The following is a 21279-nucleotide window of genomic DNA, read 5'->3' on the forward strand; positions in this document are numbered from 1 at the left end:
TAAGCAGCCCTGTTCTCGAAAGAGTGGAGTTACTGAAGCTATGTGGTGGCTCTCAAGTTGAAAGCACCATCGATAGGATTCTTCGCCCCTCTTCGCGCCTCGATTGATTTGGTGACTGTGCTAGATGTGAGCCAAGGCATGATAGGGGAGAAGCTCCGGATGCTAAAGCACGCAATGCGGCTAGTGGTCTCCTCTTTGGGTCCGAGGGATCGGATCGTGGCCTTCTCGATCGTTGCAGGTGCTAAGAGGCTCTTTCCTATATGACAGATGTCGAGGCAAGGCTAGTGCGCCACTCGCCAGATCGTGAAAATGCTCGTTTTAAAAAAAATTGATTAGGTAGCCGATCTACGTTTTTAAAACCATTTATTATTATTTTTTAAAACTTAAATTATATATATCATTATATTAATGATTTATTACGAGACAACATACCACGTAAGCTGATTCTAACGTCTATTAACTCAAACTTGACTAGAGGAGCTTATATGTTATGTTTTTAAAAATATAGGGATTATTTTAGACACGAGTAGACTATAAGGACTTAAGAGATTTATAGCCAAAACTACATGAGCTAAAATTGACCTTAACCCTTTATTATGAGTTAGCATACAACTTAAGGTTTATACGACGGAAATCACATGCGTTAAAATTAACCTAACCCTTCCTTCTTAGTTTTACTAGATCTATAACAAGAACAAATTTTCAAATATCTATATTGTAAATTGTTGTGATTCAAGGGGGCGTTAATCAACGACAGGAAAAAAAGTATTCTTTGTCGGGCTATTTAAGCCATTTTCTAACTCAGATGCCCGGACACTTGCATGCCCTAATTATCGTCTCCGCGCCCTCGATTTCTCTCGCAGTCTATCTTTCCCTTCTTTTTTTTTCTCTGAGCAGCGGAAACAAAAGCCCTGATTAATGTCAGGTTCCTACGGCTACGGCGGACCCGACGATCGCGCGCCGCCTCCCCGCGGCGGCGGATATGGCCGAGGCCGCGGCGGCTACTGTGGAAACCCCGGGAATCGAGGTTTCCGATTCTTCCTCTTTTTGTCCCTTCGAAGTTGTCGTTGATTTTTCGTCTCCTTGCTCTAGGTTTAGGCTTTAACCTGTCGTTTCTTGTAGGTGGCGGCGGTGGGTACGGGGATGGTGGGCACCAAGGTGGCGATCGTGGTAACCGTGGAGGTGGCGGAGGGCGCCGAGGTGGTGGCCGCGGCGGCGGTTTTGGACGGGAGGGGGATTGGCGATGCCCCAACCCCAGGTCCTCTTATTACCCCTCCAGGGTTTTACTCTTCCACCTGGATTATGATTATAGTCTGTCTATATTCTTTCCGGGCAATCAAGTAGTGTTATTGGTGCAGTTGTGGAAACCTGAACTTTGCAAGAAGAACCGAGTGTAACAAGTGTGGTGCTCCATGCCCTGGTGGTGCTGCTGGTGGTGGGGGAGACTCCAGTGACAATAACAGAGGTGGTGGTGATTATAATGGTGGTCGTGGTGGTTATAATATCGGTGGAGGGGGATATGGTGGCAACCGAGCCGGATATGGTGGGAATCTTGGTGGAAGGAGTAGTGGTTATGGGGGAAGAGGTGGTGATTATGGTGGAAGAGGTGGATCTTACAATATCAATAATCACGAAAGAGAGGATGGTGGTTATGGTCAAGTTTCTCCAACGCCTCCATCTGCATATGGTGGTCCTATTGGAAATTATCCTCCTGCTCCAGGGACCTATGGTTCAAATGATGCTTATGGTGTTGATTCTATTCCACGTCCTAGTACCTATGGTGATCCCAATTCTTACCCTCCTTCATATGGTGCTCCCCCTCCAAATACATATGGCAGTGAAGGTCATGTGGCTCGCAGTGGTCCACCATCTGGCTATAGTGCTCCACCGTCTGGATATGGTGGTGGATATGGTGACCGCACGAACCCTGTCCACGACATTGGTGTTCCACCTCGCCATAGTGGTGGTGCCTTTGGTGCTCCTCCTGTTGCAGTTAAACAGTGTGATGAGAATTGTGGAGAATCCTGTGATAACACGAGGATTTACATCTCAAACTTGCCTCCTGATGTGACGACTGAAGATCTGCATGACCTTTTTGGAGGGATTGGACAGGTATCCATCTCTTTCTTCTCTTCAGAGTAATTAATTGTAGCATGTAAGAGGAGAATGTTGCTTCCTTTGGGAATAAAATATTGTTGCACTTGTAGTAGTAAACTTTTTAGGATTATATATTCATCATGGATGGGTGAAAAAGAGAACAGAAAAAAGAACAGTGCCTTTTCTTTGACATGGTGTTTGTCATGGTTATAGACAAATAGGATCGATGAAGCATTGTCATCTGGTTGAAGTATAGATGATATTTGGTGATTAATTACATGCATGATGTGTTTTGGCAATAGAAAAACTATATGTGGTAATATTTGATTTTTTTTCTTTTTGAAAATATCCGATCTTCTTATTAAGTCTTAAACAACATCCTATCTAGCTGAATTGGAAGATGCATCGTTTTGTAGCATTCTACTTTATGCATAGAACTAATGTTATGATCATTGAGAACTTTAAGCGTTCATCCTAGAACTTGTTGAATTAGTATGATTGTCAGCAAAATTATCTTAAAAAGGAGCTTTTCAATTTTCTGAGAACTCAAGGCCAAGAATCAATCAATTGTTTTTATTATGGTTCCATAATATCCTTCATATTTATGTGACCCTGGGTCTTAGTGTGATGCTTCATCATGCCATATGCTGGTAGTTGCACTCTTTTTAATGTCTCTCTTGTTGGGAAGATCGCTATTGTCAATCACGATGAGAATCTTTATTTCATATCAAACTGAAATACATAAACAGCATAGTAATTTGGTATGCATGTGAGAATAGGCAAAGAGAAAGATAGTAAACTTGCCAAAATGACTAGAAAGTTAAAATTACATTTCATACAAACTCATTTTCCTACTTGACTTTTTACAATGGAGGATTGAAAGATAAAGTTTATACCAATGCTGATTTAATTCTAAAGGCCAAACAGCCATGAACTACATCTGTTTTGTTAAATTGAATGATTTAAGTACCATTGCCTTTTACAAGCTCATCTATTGTAATATGGGCTTATGCTTGTTTCCATAATGTTCGCATATATCTTGGTCCATTATCATAATTCATAAGAACAGTGTCAGGCCTAGGATCAGTTATGAATGCTACAGTTAGGTTGGCTGGATCAGTTTAATCGGATAGCAGGATCGCTTGGTAAAAACATATTTAAACTAGAAAAATACTAAATGTAAAATAGCATACTGTCAGTGAAGTATACAATAAAATTTAAGTACATAAAAAATATATTGAAAGTTTCTTATACCTTTATATTTTTGAGGTTATCTAACATTGCAAAAGAAACTTATGAAATTGAAATATAAAATTGAAAAATGGAAAAAAAATGATGAATAATTCATTAAAAGAATACCTATTCTATGCTTATCAATATAAAAACATATTTCGTAAAAAAAATTTTATTACTGTAGTAAATAACTATTATGTATATGTTTTATAAAAGAACAAAAACTTATCTGCTTGCAATTTTATAGATAGTGATTGACCCTATTGTAACTCCAATTATTCTCTAACTCATGCTGGTTAAGTGTGGGTAACGCAAAGACCAATATAAGAAGTTTCTTGAAGATGGCACTTACTAGAATTTAGATTGATTTTGAATTCCTTGATATCTCTTTCTTTGTGAAAGGATTCTTTTTCCTAGTGTTGTCAAAGGTGCTAGGCACTTAAAGGCATCAATGTTCTAAAATATATGAGGCGCTAGGTGCTCTACGTCGTCATAAAGAAACAATCTAGAAAGCAAAGGGGCTGAGGGGTTGCACTATCGTCATAGGGAAGACGGAGGAATGGGGGGCTACTCATCATCGAGAAGAGGGAGAGAGAAAGTGATCAGATGGAGGGGATGTGCCTTCGGGTGAGGAGAGAGAGAGCAATTGATGGGAGGATCTAGAAGAGCTAAGAGAGAGGGAGGGTTGTGTTATCATTCGCGAGAGGGGAGACACCATTGTGTTGGTGGTCGACTACCTTGCCAATCATCAATTGCTTGTTGACACCGTCACACTCTATCGTTCATTGTGGCTTGGGCCTCTGCGCATGCCTAGGCGATGATTGAGTGAAATTGCTCACATAGGATGTAACAGTGGTGCTCGAGCCTTAGCTCGCGTTGCCTGGGTGCCTAGGTGAGCGCTTAGTGATAACACTACTTTTTCTTAAGGGACATATTTCATTCATTTGTTTTCTTTTCCTATATTTTCTCGGTCGTACATGGTGGTGGATAATAAACTCTACAACAATAATGAAAAATAACAAATATGATAGTTGCAACAAGCAAATGTAATAATAATATTATCTCATATTCTGTTTGATTGTCATATTTGAATGTCTTTTTACCCCTCTTTTTGCCTTCCCATCTTTACTTCTCATTGTCCTGCTTCTCATTCTGTCTTCTTCTTCTTCTTCTAAAACTGTCAATTTGGTTATAATTGGTGAAGTTTGGCCAACTTTAGAGTTCGGTTGATTCTGACGAATCGTGTTGATTTTTTGTTATGAGTTTGAGAAATTGGTTCAAATTAAATTGATATTGGTTAATACTAATATGGATTAGATGTATGTAGGAATTGGCTTCTACCACTAAATATGGCATTATTTCTTGCTCGGATCAAGAGGTATAACTACTAAACCCATCATGGGGTTAAAATGGGTTCACTTATGGCTTTTTCTGAAAAGTCTTGTTAATTGTCATTTTGCATTGATCAATGCATTTTTTTTTCTGCAGAAGCTACTAAAATATGAAGGATGAAATCATAGATTATTCTTGAATGTGTTATTGCAATTCTCCCCCCAGTAGCATGGATTTGATTAATATGTTATATTTCATTGGTGTTTGCAGATTTGGGTTCTTAGTTTGCACTATTCTTGATGAAATTGTAGATTGTATATTTATATGGTCTTGTTTAGCATTTTGGAGCATGTCATGTTTGAAAACGTTTGGATCCTATTTTATTTTTTAGTGCTGCATTTTGTTCAAGAAAGTTAACACTTTTACTACTGCTTTACAATGAGCATAATATTGCTCCGTTTCTCACTGTCAGTAAATAATCTTATATGATGGTTATATCCTCACTGTAAATCTGTCATTAGTAAGCATGTTTGTTCCAGCCTGCCTGCTAGTTGTCAATTCTTGAATATAGGTTATTTATTGTAAGCCTTTTTCTTCTTGTGTAAGCAAACATGAGTTAGAATGTTAAATTTTATAGTATCTTACAAATTAAATTCTGTTGGTCCTTTAGAATGCAATATGATTATGATATGTCAAATGCTTGAATGACATTGTTCTGTTTCGTGGTTGTGATCTTTTTCCTCCCTGTAAAGAAGTGGCTTGGTGACTTAGTCATTTACAGGAAGGAAAAATTCTGAATTCTGTATTCTGATTGTTGAAAGATTGTCATTAATTTATCTTAAATCACAAGAAAATTTGTGTTCTTGGTGCTCTATGTTTCAATTGTGTCATTCACCTTGAGGTTAAGTAACTAGGAATTTGACAAGCCTTTGCTTGTAGTCTGCTTTTTTTCATGCATTTATATGTTTAAATTTGTAATGCTGTCTGTGACACTCAGAATTTGCTTTGCTTTGAAAGGTATATTCATGCTTTGCTCCCTTATCACCACCACTTCAATTTGCAATTTTCTTAAAACAAAATGTAGAATAACCTTCATATATGCATTACTCTCTTTATTGTGGTATTGCCCTTGTTTTTTGTTGGGTTTTAATCCCATGGAATCTTCAGAATGCTTTTAGTTTATTGCAGAGACTGCATTATCTTTATCTATTTATCAAAAACTCACATGTCAAGTACCTGAAAGTTTGACAAATCACATATTTACACTTTGAGATAAATTTATTTGGATTTTGAGATATTTGGTGTGGAACATATTATCATTATGATGCTTGTAGATGTTGGGATGGGAAACACAATAGTGCAGTATTAAAACTGAGTGCAACTCACTATCTCTCTCTCTCTCTCTCTCTCCATATATATATATATATATATATATATATATATATATATATATCTTGCGTGTACGCACGTGTAATATTATTATATTTTTTAGGTTGGCAGAATCAAACAAAAACGTGGTTACAAGGACCAATGGCCGTGGAATATCAAGATATACACTGATGAATATGGGAACAATAAAGGGGATGCTGTACTGTCATATGAAGACCCTGCTGCTGCACATTCTGCCGGGGGCTTCTACAACAGTAAGTTCTGTGGTGTTCTAATTATCTTGTTTGTGCGTCCCCTTGAATTTCAAGTATACATTTATGTCAAACTTTTGTTTTAGAGTACGACATGAGGGGATACAAGATCAATGTTGCAATGGCAGAGAAGACTGCACTTAAACCTCCACCTGCATTTGGTCGTGGGTATCATATTTCTTTGACTTAAAATTGCTAGAAATCCTTTCATGTTTGTTATATTGCCTTTGTATTTTCGTCTTATTTACTCAATGTGTCCTCTTGTTTGTTTTTCTTTATGTTTGACTCTTCTGTCATATCTGCTATATCTCAGCAGTTTAATTTAGTGACCATGTCTATATATTTCAATGGCCCTTGTTTTGGTCATGTAAATATTACATTTAGCCCTTGTTTTGATCATGTAAATACTATGTTTAACATGAGTGCCTGAAATTGTTCTTGGTCTCAGGCAGATCTAGTGGATAGCCATATTGGATTTTCATCTTCATGTGAAAGTGTCAAAGGTCTTATTTTCATATTGAGATTTTTTTAATGTGATAGCAGATTGTTGTGTTAGGAAGCAGATACCCGTAGATTGTGAAGAAACCTTGTAGTGCTAGCAAAGACTAATGTGCTGCTATGGAGCAATGTTGTCAAAGGTGTTGGGGATTCCAAGGCACCAAGGTTATCCTGAGTTAAACCAGGCTCTCACCAATGTAAAAATTACAAAATATAAAATTAAGGAATGAAACTGGTGTTCCAGCAGTTTGTGTTTGGGTGTTTATGTATCATAAATTGTGGGGTTTTTATGCCAAAAACCACTGTTTGTATTTTGTAAATGATGCTTGCTAATATCAACTCTTGTCCAGTATTCGCATTGTTAAAATTCGGAATAGTATTTGCATTAACCAGTTGCAAAGACTCGGTATTGGCCATATCAACTGGATGGACCAAAAAATAATTTGAATTCCTATGAAAAGCAAAAAAGAAAAGTAGAAAGTGTTTATGATTGAGTTTATTTTTTGTGTAATATGTAACATGTAAGTTTAAATCAAGCATATACACATTTAATCTACATCAAATTATAATTATGAATTGAAATTAACTTATGTATTAAACTATTTACTATTTGATGTAATTATGGCTTCTTGTTGTTGTGTCATATAGAATATACAAGTTCAATTTGAAAGTGCAAGTTATAGTTTTTAAGTTATAATTTAGAATTTCTAATATATATATATATATATATATATATATATATATATATATATATATATATATATATATATATATGTGATAATGTTAAGTAAGAAAAAATCGTAACTATATACATATACATTCAATTGCTTAATATAATTTACATAATGTCTTTTAAGTTATATTATACCCTTTAAAGTATATAATTTGACATAGTCACATGAAGACAATTATGCAAAAAAAAAAAAAAGGGTTAAGCGAAACGCTCAAGTAGTATTTCTATTTATTTGCTAAAATTTTAAGTGTTTTTGTTGTAAAATATTTTTTACATGCTAGATCAGATGTACGTTTTGTATATTGTATGAGAAGCTGCTAAATATATAAGAGATTTTTCAGCCATCACAAAGTTTTGTTTATTTTACTAAGTATGTCCTTGATACCACCTTATTTCAGCAATCACAAAGTTATATTTGTTTTGAAATAATCTGAGTTGAATACTTGTATGTCCATAACCCCACCTTAATTTACATTCATGCTTTATGGTATTATGTTTTCTGCATATTTTTTACCTTGCCTGCAGCTATTGTATTGCAAAGTCTTTCTAAATGTATATTGTTAGGTTTCTTCATAAATTTTTACATGTAATATCTTTTCCTCTAAATGCCTGACATATATGTAGCTCTAAGTGTGTCTTTTCTTTTTTTCTACTTTTATGCAAGCAGTGGTGGAAGAGGGGGCTATGGTGGTGGAGAGCGACGAAGAGATAATTATCACTATGGTGGGGCATCGGGACCAGATAGGCATCATTATGGTGGTCATCGATCACAACCATACTGAAGGCTTGTGTGTTGAGAATGTCATTTTAGAGTTATTTGTAGTTATTGTCACCTAAGTTGTACTCGAAAATGAAGCATAAGGTAGGTCATTCTAATCCTCTTAATAGGGAACTTCATTTCAAGAATTGGATGGGCTTTAAAATTGTTGATCCTAAAGTTTATTTGTACTGTGTTAATCTTTTTATAGAGGCATGTGGAACTAATCTCCAAACTGCTGCTAGATTTGAAAATTACAGGTGAGTGCTGCTGCTTCATTAAAATGCTACATTCTGTTTATGTCTCTTATGATGATGTACTGATACATTTCTGTGTTGATGAATGGGCTCACATCAGCATGGCAGCAATGTGACCCAAGCTCATTTGCATATGAAATATAGGTCACAGATTTTGATCACTCGAGGATTTCAGATCAGCACACAACACTTGGGTTTCAAACCTTCCTCATCTGGCAATTTTTAGATTTTGTTTCTTGCATCAGATGGCACGTTTTGAAATTGTCTTCGTTTTGCATTCGTAACCTTGTTGGTAGTTCCTTTAATCCTTTTTCCCTTCCATTTCTTGACAATCTCATTACCAGCCATAAGTCTGTAGCTTCATAAACAAACTTTAACACAGAAAATTGCATTGTTTGTAGTTACCATGTCAGAATATGTAGCAGTAGCTCTTGGTGTGAAGGGAACTTTCCATCTTCTAGTCAGCACTGTTGTACTCTAGTTTGCTATCGGCTTCTTGGGCCTCTCTATGATATTTAGTATAAAATGTCTTCTGAGCCTTGATAATAATAGCATTTTCTGACCCCAGTCTTCCTTGATATTAAGTTTAAAATGACATGCAACCACTAGGGGATCATGTACATGGTTCTGAATGCAGATCGTTGTGCATTTATTTACATTTAGCATTCTGAATCTATTATTTATGTGTGATAAATCATGCTATCTATGATATGTTTTAATACATATTTGGGCTCATGTCTGAGGTGAGAGGAAACAGAAGACCATATTTTTTTTATTGTACATGTTCCTGAATTATGGTTTAGATTTGGTTAGAGAACCCTGACTCAATCCTTTTTGAGTGGCACACAATCAGCTGGAAATGTAGTGAACTGGAAAGTAATAGACAGACTGCTGGTATTATTGTCTCAAGTGTCGTGAACTTAGCATTATTTTAGGTCCAGCTTGCTTGACTTGCATCTATGCTAGAAAAAAGTTCTATTAAGAGCATCCGATGTACCTACAAGAGGTGAGTTTTAGCGTTTTTTCATGGTTGTCATGTCTTTTATTATTACTTGTGCATTTAATTATATTTATATATATATATATATATAGTTGTTAGCATACTTGATAGCATTGTTGTATCTGAACTAACGTTCTCTGTTATTTAGAACTTCATTGACCATTCCAGGTTCAGATTTGCAATTGTACGGAGTCATTTTTCAGTATTCAAACTAAAAATGAAAAAAAAAGGTTTTCGGCTCTAAATCATTAACAGGTAGGTATGTCTTAAGCTTTGTCAATAATTTATTGATGACAGTTGTGCACGCAAGAATCATTTAAACATTCGGGTGATTTATGTTATATTATCATGAATTGTTATACCAAAATGGAAGCTGCGGTAGGTAAGCGAGAGGAACCATACTTTTTCATCCCCATGTGAATTGTCTATTTGATATCGACACTTCATTGCCCGATTCTTGGAAACCTGTACATTAGTTCGTTTCACTTTGTTTAAAATAACCGGATATAAATTTCGCAAATTTTATATGCCACCAGAATTCCATATTGTATTTATCTTGTAAAGTCTTTGTGTCTACAAAGACATTGTCGTATCACTTTGGACATCTTAGCGTACTACACTTTGTACCAGACGTGTGCATGTCAGCATCCTAATGTCCGCTTCCCCTATCTTGCATGTACAAATGTTGGGCTCAATGTCTCGGCCGAGTCATATAACAGAAAGAAGACTCATACCATTGGCGGGTACTCTTAGAACTTCAAGGGCCCACGGTGGCCCTACCGAGATAGGCGAACCGTAGCGGCCGTGCAGTACAAATGGAGGATACGAATTCTATGGGCCACAATAAACATAAATATTATCGTTTTACTTCTCTTTCTTCCATAAAAATTGTATTAGATATATTTCCCTTTTTTTCCCTCTTGACTGGTATCGAGTGTGGCCGCGAATCCGTTGCGCCAAGCCACACTAACGGAGACAACGCTAGCTCGATTCCCGTTCTCCCGCAGCCATGGCGATCGCCTCCTTCCACCCGCCGATCCGAATCCTCTCGCCGGCTCCCTCGTTCCCTCGGCCTCCGTCGAAGAGGCTTCGGCCTCTACTCCCCCGTTCCCCAACCCGCCCAAAATCCCAACAGCGGCGGGTATCCCGGAGGCAAGCCAAGCCCCAGCCCTCCGACACCGACCGGTCCCTACTCACCCGGGCCTCGGGCCTCCTCAATCGAATTAGGTACCCGAGTTTGTGGAACGCCTTGCGAACGCTTCGATTCGTGGGTTTCCTCTTTGTTTCTTGGTTCGTCGTGTCGTGAGTTCTGCTTTCTTGGATTAGTAGAACGTATCGAATCGATAGCGTCATTCGTGTAGCTGAGAAATTTTTGATTTGTTCCCCAGAGGCGATGAGATCAGCTTAGAGATACTGAGCATTGCCCTGCCGGCTGTCTTGGCCCTTGCTGCGGACCCCCTCGCTTCGATTGTGGACACCGCCTTCGTGGGACACTTGGGTACTGGATAACTTACCTTCTATGTTTTTTATGTTTTGGGAATGTTAAAAAGAGTTCATCGTTTGATTCTCTGTTAGAAAGCTAGGAACTTTGATGCTGTTGACTTATTAGCTCTTTGGTTTATGTAAGAAGTACTACCAATACGATCTTTAGGGGAACTTCGATGTGGTGTTGCAAATTTACATGTTCGCTACGCCTTGTGTTTCCTCCTCCGGCCATGTAATATTGTATGAAACCTTAACAGGTTCTGTTGAGCTAGCAGCAGTTGGTGTCTCGGTCTCAATATTCAATCTGGTTTCGAAGCTGTTCAATGTTCCTTTGCTCAATGTGACTACATCCTTTGTTGCTGAACAACAGGCACTAGAGTGTAGTCCTGAGAGCAATGATCATGCGATTGAAGCAGGTAGGAATTCTGTTCTTTCAGTTAATCAGCATGTTGATTTCAAGCTTAGGTAAAGTTTATTTACAGGGGGCAAAGTTCCCACTGGAAGATATTTGCAACAAGAGCCGATCAATTATGCTGATGGAGAAAGCAGGAAGTTTCTTCCAGCAGTATCAACATCTCTGGCTTTTGCTGCTGTAGTTGGGATTGCGGAATCAATGGCTTTGATCTTTGGCTTGGGACTGCTAATGGATTTCATGGGTATATCTGTTGTATGTCAAATCATGCTATCATTCATCATAAGTTTCAATAGACATATGATATTCATCACATAGTTGAATTCAACTATCTCATGCATGAACTGAATTGAAACCTTTGGTCATGTTTTCAACTAATGCGTAGCTATGGTCAAGATGGATCATGCATACTAAGTGAAACAAAGCTTATGTTCATTGTCCAGTCTTCTGTTGCAATATAAATTAAATGCCGATATTTGATAACTAGGCTTTTGCCAGACCATACAACATAAACTAATCTGTTGATGCAATTTGACAGTGATTTTTAGACCGTAAAATCTCTTCCAAGTGTGCCAATTTTAGGCTTGCTTGCTCCAGCATAAGATTTTAGGTTCATAAGAGAATTTTGAAATATTGCCTATTACCAAATTTCTAGCCTTCGGAGATTGTCGAAAATTTGAAGCCAAATCCTAAACAGTTATAAAAAGCTAATTATGTTGACAATTATGATTTTATGTACTTGTTGTTCTGTGCTGCAATGTATGTAATAGTTGAATGCTTTCTGGTAGGCTATTGCAGAAAGTAATGCCCATCTTTATGATCAATACAGGATTCACCTATGCGCTTACCAGCTGAGCAATTTCTTACTCTACGTGCATATGGTGCTCCAGCAATTGTACTAGCACTTGCTGCACAAGGCACATTTCGTGGCTTTATGGATACAAAGACACCGCTATATGCTATCGGTAAGTATTTGATTGTATCTTTTCCATTGCAGACTTTTGGCAAGTTGTAATCCTAGTTATTATGAAGTTCAGGAATTTTATATGGTATTTCTATATCTCCTTAGTATACTCCCTTGATTTTTTTTTGGACTTCCTTTAATTATTTTCTAGAGAAAATGTTTTCTTTTATATGAGCCTTGCACTTTTAATTGAAGAAAAATAAAATATAATCAAGTTTGATGCATCAAAGCCGTGAAAAAATGCCTCAAACATTACAAATGTTTTCCAAATTTTGGACATAATGTTTAATGCTAATTGTGGTTGGTGTTCTTATCCAACTGATTAGGTCCTAGTAAGTGCCTGAAAACTCATCTTGAATTGCAAAAAGCAAACAATGCTACATTCGTATGTGTTTGTTTGGTATTAGGAATCTGCTTGTCACAAGCTAATATTCTTTTTATCAAGAAAGCTTAGCTGAATAACCTAACACAGTCTGATCGAAACAATTGACAGTCATATTTTGTCTGTAACTGGTGGGGAACTACAGATAATATTTTTCAAGTTGATCAGTTTTCCTCCATTATTCGTTATTCTTTCATCTGGATTATTTGTGGGTCTGTTGAAAGATCCTAATAATCCTTTAATGTTCATCCTCCAATTTCTATCTGCTGATTACTTTTGTTACAACAAGAAAACAATCAGCCATAGTGACCCAACGACTTGTGATTTTATATATGGATATTTTCTCAATAATGAATCTTTATTTTGGGCAATGCCACTAATGAAACTAAGAGCAGTCAGTTCTCTATTTATTATTTTTAAAAAAATATTCTTAGATTTCCCTCTACCTCTTGTAACACCATACCTCTATAAATATATTAGTATCATAAAAGGAAAAAAGATAAATCATGTATTTGGTATTTTGATGCTAGTTGTTAGAAATTTCCATATGTTGATCCCAAGGATTCGTTATAGCATCACGGAGTAAGTGATTGGATGATGGTTAACATCCATTGTTTCTGTTTGTCTATTGACAAAACAAAATTGACTTGCACTGATTAATTTTCACATCCTAGTCACTATTTAGAGTTAGTAAATAATATCAACATGATCTAAGCAGTGCATGTATCTTATAACCTCTAACCTTCATTATCCCTTGGGAGTGATACAACTAAAATTATCAATTAATACCGCAATACACTTGGGATCTGAGTGGCTAGATTCTTCATTATAATACATATATGATATTATATATTTACACATATTGTCTCTGTCAGGCTCTCACTTAAGATGTGTGTTTTTCTGTAGAAAATTTTTCAAGAAAGTAGATAATTGCAGTCTGCAAGAGTTATGCTTACTAACAATGAATGTAAAACTTCTCTTTGTAATATTAAATTCTGTATAGACTTTGGAAAACTACAAAAATAGCTTTTCAAAATCTCTGAAGCTTATTTTGTTAGGTTATGCCTATCATTGTTGACACTGTCTTCACTACTATTTGCACCACCACCATGACGCCACACCTCCATCTCTCAAGGACATAGTAGAGTGAATTGAGGTGTTGAGCATATGCTAGTTCCTTGAACATGATGCTTATATCTTTCTAATAGTTGTTGGACATGATTTTCTGTCAATATACGTCGTAAATGTTCAATAAATCCATTTTCTCTGCAACTATCTGTATTTTGAAGAAGTTTGGAAGAATCCTAAAATCTTCAATTCAATCTGCTAGCAGATCCAACAAAAGGCTTTCTGTGAATTGATCAATTTCATGAAGTGGTCTTATTAAACTAAGTATGCATTTCAATGTCCATTATCAGAAGAATTCTTTACACATCAGGACACCAGTAGCAGGTGCCTGGAAGCTTAAGAAAAGAGACCTGTTTCAGCTATCATAGTGTTTGCTTAAGAAACTACTTCATTTGAATAAAATTCTGTGCTCTGTTTACAAGGTTGTTGCTTTTCAGAAAGGTTAGTTTCACATATACTGGCACAAAACTAGTCCTCAAGGAATATTGTTGCATTGTGAAACAACATGGAATGAATCATAAGCTATCTAAATTTTTGTGCTAAAATTTTTGTCCTCAAGTAATATAACAGAAAACTTAGTAGTAACTACCAATTTTTGCTTCCATTGTCATGCATCACATTTGATATTCTCTAAAATGGTCACTGTTTCCATTTCATGTTGATAAAAAAAATGCTAAATTTTATGATCAAGCAAAATTTAACTCTCCTCCATTTCAGGTGCTGGAAGCTTACTAAATGCGATATTGGATCCCATTTTAATATTTCTATTTGGTCTAGGTGTAGGCGGTGCTGCAATATCTACCGTAATTTCTGAGTATGTCCTTGCAACCATGTGATTGTTGTAAAAGCAATGTTGTTTACTTAGTTGGACCTTCTGTTTCTTTTCCTGCCTTAATTCAAGTCTAATGTTACAACTCGACTCACTTTTAGGTATATGATTGCTGGTATCCTCCTCTGGAAGCTGAATGAGAAAATAATACTGTCTCCAAATATTAACGGGGAAGGAATGAGTCTATATCTAAAATCTGGTAGGTCATCTTGATGCTTATAAATCTACAGCAAATATGACCATCTAAGATGGACTTTTCTAAGGCTTGTTTGTTTGACAGAAATTATGGATTTGAGAAATTTTGCACAATTCGTAGATGAGAACCTTGTTAGGTGAGAGAATGAGACCTTTCAGAGCCTGCTTGCATAGAATTCATAAACACAATAGGCATCATCTGACTCAAAAACTCAAGCCATTGGTCATGGCTTCATTATTCTTCTCTTCCTTTCTGTCCCTTCATTCCTTCACACTTCAGCAGTTATCTTCCATTTCCTCTTTCTATCTGTTCCAGCATTCCTTGTCTTCCTCCTGCTTTCTTTTCTCCTTTCCTATTCTTTGCAGTCATTTTTCTTCTCTTCTTCCTTGTCAGCACATGCCTAAGGAGGGGCATTGGGAGTGAAGCATCATATGGGGATAATGTAGGCAATAGACCAGAAATTGGACAAGATCTACCCGATCTGGTTTTGATAGAATTCACTGGATCAATATAGTTCATGAAGAACCGGTCGGGTCATCTGTTTTTTCTTTTTTTTTTAATTCCATGTTTGATCTTTAGAAAAATTGGACTTGACGAGTGCCTGGTTCAAAGTTTTGTAGGTCCAAACAGCTGGTTCAGTCTGGAGATGGCAACTATGGTTTAGGTCCTATGAATCATATCATATACATATAATCTGCATCTGCATTAATTTACAATTTCAATTGCTTATAGATGAAAAATATGCAAATAATGTTGTTCTTGACTTCTTGTGCAGTTGGCCTCTTGGTTGGTAGAACTATAGCTGTGCTCATTACAATGACAATATCAACTTCCATGGCAGCACGGGAAGGCCCAGTTGCCATGGCAGGTCACCAGATATGCTTACAAGTTTGGTTGGCGGTCTCTTTGCTCAATGATGCCTTGGCACTTGCTGGTCAGGTTGGATAATATAATCAGTCTGTTCACTGTTAAACATAATTTAAATCATATCACGAATTTTAAACATTATTTCTTGGCCTCTACAGTTTAACTAATTGTGCAAAACCTTTTTACAGGCTTTACTTGCAAGTGAATATACTCGGAAGAACTATGTACAAGCCCGTCTTGTAATATACAGGGTTATACAGGTTGGTTTCATGCTTTGCGCTCGTCACATTTTTGTATAGACACGTGATTACTATGTTTAAAGGTAGCTTTGGGAAACTAAAATGAATTTCTTAGGGTCTTTTATGCTTCTTTTGACTTGCCTATGATCTTTTCACTGTCTGTTAAATCTTTTGCCAGATTGGAGCAGCAACTGGAATTGCATTGGGTGTGTTGTTGTTCTTTGGATTTGAGCCTTTCTCAACTTTATTCACCACTGATTTTGCTGTTCTCCAAATTGCTCAATCTGGCATTCTGGCAAGAATTTTCTTTTCCGTACCCATTGAGTTCAAGACACTGTACTTGTCCTCTGTACTAACTGTTTGAAATTTGCAGTTTGTCACCGTTTCTCAACCGATCAATGCGCTTGCTTTTGTAATCGATGGCCTCTATTATGGTGTCTCCGACTTTTCGTATGCTGCATATTCTATGGTCTGTTCTGTTTCTCATTGAACACGAGTTTGGCTTTCCCTAATATGATAATAACCTATAATGTATACACCACAGATACTCGTGGGGGTAATCTCATCACTGTTCCTACTAATAGCTGCTCCTGTATTTGGACTTGCTGGAGTATGGGCTGGTTTGGTTTTTTTCATGAGTCTGCGAGCAGTTGCTGGGATTTGGAGGTACAACCACCACCCTACTCACTCTCTTCCAAGGTTTTACGTTGCTTATATATTCTCTTTCCAGGTTACAAACCAAAGGTGGACCATGGAAGATACTATTGTCTGATATGGAGATAGGAACCACAAAAGAATGTTGATGGCCATTGATTTAACTGGATGCCGATGTTGGTGATGGAATATACTGCCCTCACAGTTCTACACTTGTACTGCAGCTGTTGTCTTTCAGTAGGCAAGATATTGGATGATCTTAGACATGACTTAGTCAGTAAACAGATACGAGATACAGCATAAGAGAACAAGGAAGAAGATTGGCAAAGACTCAAGGTTAGATTCTAGATGATAATTCATTTCTGAAGATGAACTACTGACACAAAAACTGTCATTCTTCCAAATATGCAGTTGCAAGAACAATAAATTATCCTGCAAAGCATGGAAGAGCTATTAATCCAAAGAACAGGTAGCTACACCATGAATACACCTTCAGACCTGGTTCAAAATTATTCTTTTTTTAAGCTTCTGATTGCATCACATGATTTCCAGTCTAAGTCTAGTATCAGCATAGACATTTGGAGATTAGCCCTTCTCTATGACACATCGGTAAGAGCTAACATGTGAAGGCCTATCTAATGGCATAATGTTGTTGAAATGCAACACCATCCTGGAGGAGCTAATATGTAGGGTGGAAATCTTGCTGATGATAACAAATGATAAACCTTTATGTTTTTAGATTGTTGCTTTTCCAACAGCTTTGATCTTATAGAATAGATTCTAAGGACAGTGTAGTGATTATTGTACTAGCAAGTAGTTTATCCACTTGCAGTATTCTTTTGCAGAGCACAATAGTACCAGTTGTTTCGTAGCACTAAATGGTTGTTGGAAGATGCATATCAGAGGTAAGTCAGATTTCCCTGCATAAATGAAACAAAATGCCTTCCATATTTACATTTATGTTTATAGTATGAGAGCAGGCAGATAAGAATTTAAGGCCAAATGGGTAAGAGAATGTATGGCAAATAATTTGCAATAGCGAAAACCAGCAAGAATTTTTTTTTTTTTTGGTCCTTGAAATCAAAGTTTTATGTATACTCATAGAAATTGCATTGTTGTCCCAATGTTACCTGTCATGGACTTAATTATATTGACTTATTTTTAGAAGTTAGGAGGAATTTGCTTTGCTTATGCAAAATTGTCATTGTGCTATGGTGGGTTAATTACAAATCATTCTTTACGGTTAGCTATCATTAGTATTCCGATCCATATATTTTAAAAAATTATAATGACATCTTTATAGTTGTGAAAGTGAAACATCTAAGTCTATTTACCCTCACGTCGTTGGTTTTATTAATGGAATCACGAAAATAAAAGGTAAAAAAATAATTTTAATATTTTAGTTGGTGGTGCGGATAGTGTCGGTGGTGGAGGATGACGACGTCTTAGGATGGCCACAAGTGATTGTTGTGGATGAGAATAGCATCGACGAGAGATGAGGGTAGATGTAGAGCAAAGAAAGGATCGTTCTGCATTTTCGTCGACACAATTGTCAAGCAACCATTTTGTTGCTCTTCATTTGTATCGACATCGATGTAGTTGTCAAGTGATCTTTTCGTCGCTCTGCACCGACGTCAACATAGTTGTCGAGCGATCCTCACCTGTCGCTTCTATTCTTCTCATCTACAATAGTTATCCGTGATCCCAAGCAGTATCATCATCAATTGAAATTTTAAAATTATCTTTTTTTTTCTTTGTTTTCGTTGATAAAATCTATGATATTATAATAAATGGACTTAAATATTTTATTTTTATAATTATAAAAATATTAATATAATTTTTAAAGTATAAAGATCAAAATATTAAAAGAAACTAACCGGTGGTGGGTAATATGTAGTTAGCTTGCTATGGCCCAACCTCAAACAAAGGAATGAAACAAACTAATCTACTGTATAATATGATTAACCCCTGCAACACTATACAACTACAATAGCTATTTTGCCGTGCTTACTTGACAAACAGTTTCAGAACAGCAGAGACTAGAAAAATATCTCATCTCCTTCTCCCTTTACCTCTGCTTTGCAGAACACGCTCTGTATCTGCCCCTGCTGCTGGGGATCCGTGTAAGAAGTGCTTATTGAACTATCATATCCAGAGCTGAACTCATAGTTTCTTGGGTTCGATGGATTGAAAGGAGACGGGTTTGCCGACCCAGCGGATTTGCCGCTGAAGCTGGAGTTGGTGATGAGCATCTGATTCTGATGGCTGCTCGTCGTCGCCGTCGGTCTTATCGCCATGGCGAAGCTACTGCTGCCTTGTCCACCACTTCCACGGGCCGCGGGGACATCATGGTTGTGCTTGCCCTCGTACGTGGTGATCACCGCCCTGAGATCATGACAAGCCCTCTCCACATGCTTCCTCACCGAGCAACCCACGGTGGTGCACTTGTAGTAGCTCCTGCAGTTCGACGATGACAACAGGTGACATGAGATATATGCATACTCTTCAGGTCATCGATGCATTTGCAGAAGCAATTTGCTCGCCTTGGATTGGGATTCCCCTTCACCACCTTCTGCCCGTACTTCCTCCAGCGATATCCATCGTCGAGGATGTCAATGTCACTCGTGGTCTGAACCACCACCCTGGGCTCCCTCACCGTCCTGCTACCAGCACCTTCTCCTTCTTGCTTCCCCTTCCTGCAAAAACATGGACGGCAGACATGAGTCCATCTCATCCCTCAACTATGGCAGCCAATCGCTTGTTCTTCGACCAACTCCGATAACATCTTACCATCGCTTAGCATCAGGTTCCTCCTCCTCGAATTCATCGACTCCTGACTTGCTCACCTGAGACCCCAAATCGAGATCATCATCGCCGAAGGAGACGGAGGAATTGTCAGGTGTGGCAACCGACTCCAACATCAAAGATCGAGTTGCTTTCGCGCAAGCTAAGTTCCTCGTGGTGAACTGAGGCTTGGGATGGTTGTGCGTGCCTTTGTATACGATTTCGGTAATCTGTCCATCTAAAGATCTCTCGATCTTCTTCTTCGTGGGGCAACTCGGGTACGTGCACTTGTAGTAGCTGCGCGGGTTCTCGCTTCCTTTCACTTGCTTTTGCCCGTACTTCCTCCAGTTGTATCCGTCATCTGACCTCCTCTGCAGAGTCTGAACAGCTTGAGCATGGTGAGCTGAACCAGATGGGTGGCGGCTGTTGCTATCTCTGGGGGCTGTGGATTCAGATTTCGTAGTGGGAGTGGTGGTGCTGTAATGTTGTTGGTGCATCCATGATGGTTGGTGTTCGTCCTGTATGACCACATTAAAGGATTCGTCATCGGGAAGAAATGGCATCAAGACACGAAGGTCTTCTGAACTGCAACCTGTAGGAAAGGAAGAAGAGCAGGAAGGAGCAATTGGTACCGATGGAATTGAGGCGGAAGAAGGGTGAAAACAAGATGCTTGCTTGGTTCCATTTTGGAAAGAGAATTCACCCAAGCACTCGTCTCCATCCCTGATGCCTTGCTGATAACCGAAAGCTTGAGGAGATCGAAACATCTGTCCAAGGGGATGCTTCATATAAGCTTATCATGATTTGGATGGCAATCACAAGTGAGTAACATATGCATAGAATCGCACTAGAATATACTAAATCACAGAAACAGAGAAGACAAATGCTGCTTTTCTCATGTTGTATAGCAGATTCACAGCTGACTCCATGCACTTACACCAGAAGAGAGGAGAACGGGCGAGTCGAGGAGCGCAGCTGGGCTGAACCCCGCCGGAATGGCAAAGTAGGAGGAGGAAGGAGAGATGGGCAGTGACGGCGGAGCGATGAACTTGAACTCGGGAAGGTCAGTTCCATCACCCGCGACACCGTCCGAGAACTCTCGGGCGTCGGCCGCGGCTCCGGAGAGCAGCTCAGTGAAGGAACCGGTCGAGAAGGCGAACGCGTCGGCGTGCCAGGAGCTCGCGGCGGAGGACGCCATGCAGGAGGAAAGAGGAAGGGAGGAGGAATCGGACGGCAGATCGAGGAGAGGTTGTTCGTGTCTCGTTGCTGGTCTAAGAGATTGGGATCGGTTGATCATTGGTGAGTGTGATGATTAAGAAGAATAGGAGACAGGGAGAAGGCTCGAGCACCATAGCACGCGAATGCGGAGGCTTCTTCTGAGAAGAAGAGGGCAGGGGGTGGGAATTTTGACCGTTGACTGGTCAAACTTCGTGGGTTTGACTGGAGGCCAAGTCTGGCCTCACCGTTTCCACTGCTACCCGCCTTGCTTACCCGACCGAAGGTGAAGGGCCCCACATCATGTTTTTGTGGTCTCCAGTTAGTATTCACCAATCAAATTGTTGGGTGGTCAAGGACGGGTATGAACGAATCGCCCCCTTTTTCTCGTTGCATGGCTCTCTGACTTCATTTGTGCTTGTGATGCTATTGCTACATTAAGACCCTCCTCTAGAATCATAACTTGGTGTTGCAAGCTTAAGTTCCTATTATATGATTACTGTATGTTGTTTCTGGCATGTTTAGTTAGAATGGCAGATATGGAGAAATAAAGTTCAATGCCAAAACAGCAGTAAAC

The 21279-nt window shown here is 38.3% G+C and overlaps 3 protein-coding genes across 19 annotated transcripts; 2 read left to right on the top strand and 1 right to left on the bottom strand.

Moving 5' to 3' along the window:
- The first annotated feature begins 802 nt into the window (after positions 1–802).
- On the top strand, positions 803–9802 carry LOC103971890 (transcription initiation factor TFIID subunit 15b). 10 transcript variants are annotated; one of them, XR_010481302.1, is made up of 9 exons: positions 803–1027; positions 1123–1258; positions 1359–2112; positions 4658–4708; positions 6155–6305; positions 6389–6466; positions 8201–8395; positions 8502–8550; positions 9696–9802. XR_010481302.1 is itself a non-coding variant. In XM_065090615.1 (8 exons), exons 1-7 carry the CDS (start codon positions 919–921, stop codon positions 8368–8370), a joined length of 1449 nt encoding a protein of 482 aa, XP_064946687.1. In that variant the 5' UTR covers positions 803–918; the 3' UTR covers positions 8371–8395; positions 8502–9109. The 10 variants fall into 10 exon arrangements, 6 of the variants coding, with proteins under 6 accessions (XP_064946687.1, XP_064946688.1, XP_064946691.1 ...); XR_010481301.1 differs by lacking the exon at positions 9696–9802 and adding an exon at positions 8648–9109; XR_010481303.1 differs by lacking the exon at positions 9696–9802 and having other exon boundaries at positions 6389–6470; positions 8502–9109.
- LOC103971891 (protein DETOXIFICATION 44, chloroplastic) lies at positions 9720–21193 on the top strand. Of its 7 annotated transcripts, none has more exons than XM_065090613.1 (18): positions 9809–10774; positions 10936–11045; positions 11290–11448; positions 11515–11699; positions 12274–12409; positions 14636–14732; positions 14849–14946; positions 15719–15882; positions 15999–16070; positions 16228–16344; positions 16423–16518; positions 16594–16715; positions 16780–17039; positions 17115–17172; positions 17536–17608; positions 18789–19765; positions 19865–20308; positions 20396–21193. In XM_065090613.1, exons 1-13 carry the CDS (start codon positions 10557–10559, stop codon positions 16850–16852), a joined length of 1647 nt encoding a protein of 548 aa, XP_064946685.1. In that variant the 5' UTR covers positions 9809–10556; the 3' UTR covers positions 16853–17039; positions 17115–17172; positions 17536–17608; positions 18789–19765; positions 19865–20308; positions 20396–21193. The 7 variants fall into 7 exon arrangements, with proteins under 7 accessions (XP_064946681.1, XP_064946685.1, XP_064946680.1 ...); XM_065090608.1 differs by having other exon boundaries at positions 20399–21193; XM_065090611.1 differs by having other exon boundaries at positions 17549–17608; positions 20399–21193.
- LOC135597542 (probable WRKY transcription factor 26) lies at positions 18635–20784 on the bottom strand. Of its 2 annotated transcripts, XM_065090606.1 has the most exons (5): positions 20425–20784; positions 20120–20254; positions 19494–20005; positions 19247–19399; positions 18635–19160 (listed from the first exon to the last, which is right to left on the bottom strand). In XM_065090606.1, the coding sequence occupies exons 1-5, from the start codon at positions 20782–20784 to the stop codon at positions 18743–18745; spliced, it is 1578 nt and encodes a 525-aa protein (XP_064946678.1). In that variant the 3' UTR covers positions 18635–18742. The 2 variants fall into 2 exon arrangements, with proteins under 2 accessions (XP_064946678.1, XP_064946677.1); XM_065090605.1 differs by having other exon boundaries at positions 19494–20254.
- Positions 21194–21279: the final 86 nt, after the last annotated feature.

Source organism: Musa acuminata, chromosome BXJ1-11 (assembly GCF_036884655.1).
Source record: "Musa acuminata AAA Group cultivar baxijiao chromosome BXJ1-11, Cavendish_Baxijiao_AAA, whole genome shotgun sequence".
Taxonomy (NCBI): Eukaryota; Viridiplantae; Streptophyta; class Magnoliopsida; order Zingiberales; family Musaceae; genus Musa; species Musa acuminata.

Coding starts and splice junctions, on each gene's coding strand:
- LOC103971891 (XM_065090609.1), top strand. CDS start 10,557: ATGGCGATCGCCTCCTTCCACCCGCCGATCCGAATCCTCTCGCCGGCT. Junction 14,947..15,718: donor GAGTCTATATCTAAAATCTG/GTAGGTCATCTT, acceptor CTTCTTGTGCAG/TTGGCCTCTTGGTTGGTAGA. Junction 16,716..16,779: donor GCAGTTGCTGGGATTTGGAG/GTACAACCACCA, acceptor TTCTCTTTCCAG/GTTACAAACCAAAGGTGGAC.
- LOC135597542 (XM_065090605.1), bottom strand. CDS start 20,784: ATGATCAACCGATCCCAATCTCTTAGACCAGCAACGAGACACGAACAA. Junction 19,400..19,493: donor GAACCTGATGCTAAGCGATG/GTAAGATGTTAT, acceptor ATGTTTTTGCAG/GAAGGGGAAGCAAGAAGGAG. Junction 19,161..19,246: donor AAGGGGAATCCCAATCCAAG/GCGAGCAAATTG, acceptor GTCGAACTGCAG/GAGCTACTACAAGTGCACCA.
- LOC103971890 (XM_065090615.1), top strand. CDS start 919: ATGTCAGGTTCCTACGGCTACGGCGGACCCGACGATCGCGCGCCGCCT. Junction 6,306..6,388: donor TGCCGGGGGCTTCTACAACA/GTAAGTTCTGTG, acceptor CTTTTGTTTTAG/AGTACGACATGAGGGGATAC. Junction 6,467..8,200: donor ACCTCCACCTGCATTTGGTC/GTGGGTATCATA, acceptor TTATGCAAGCAG/TGGTGGAAGAGGGGGCTATG.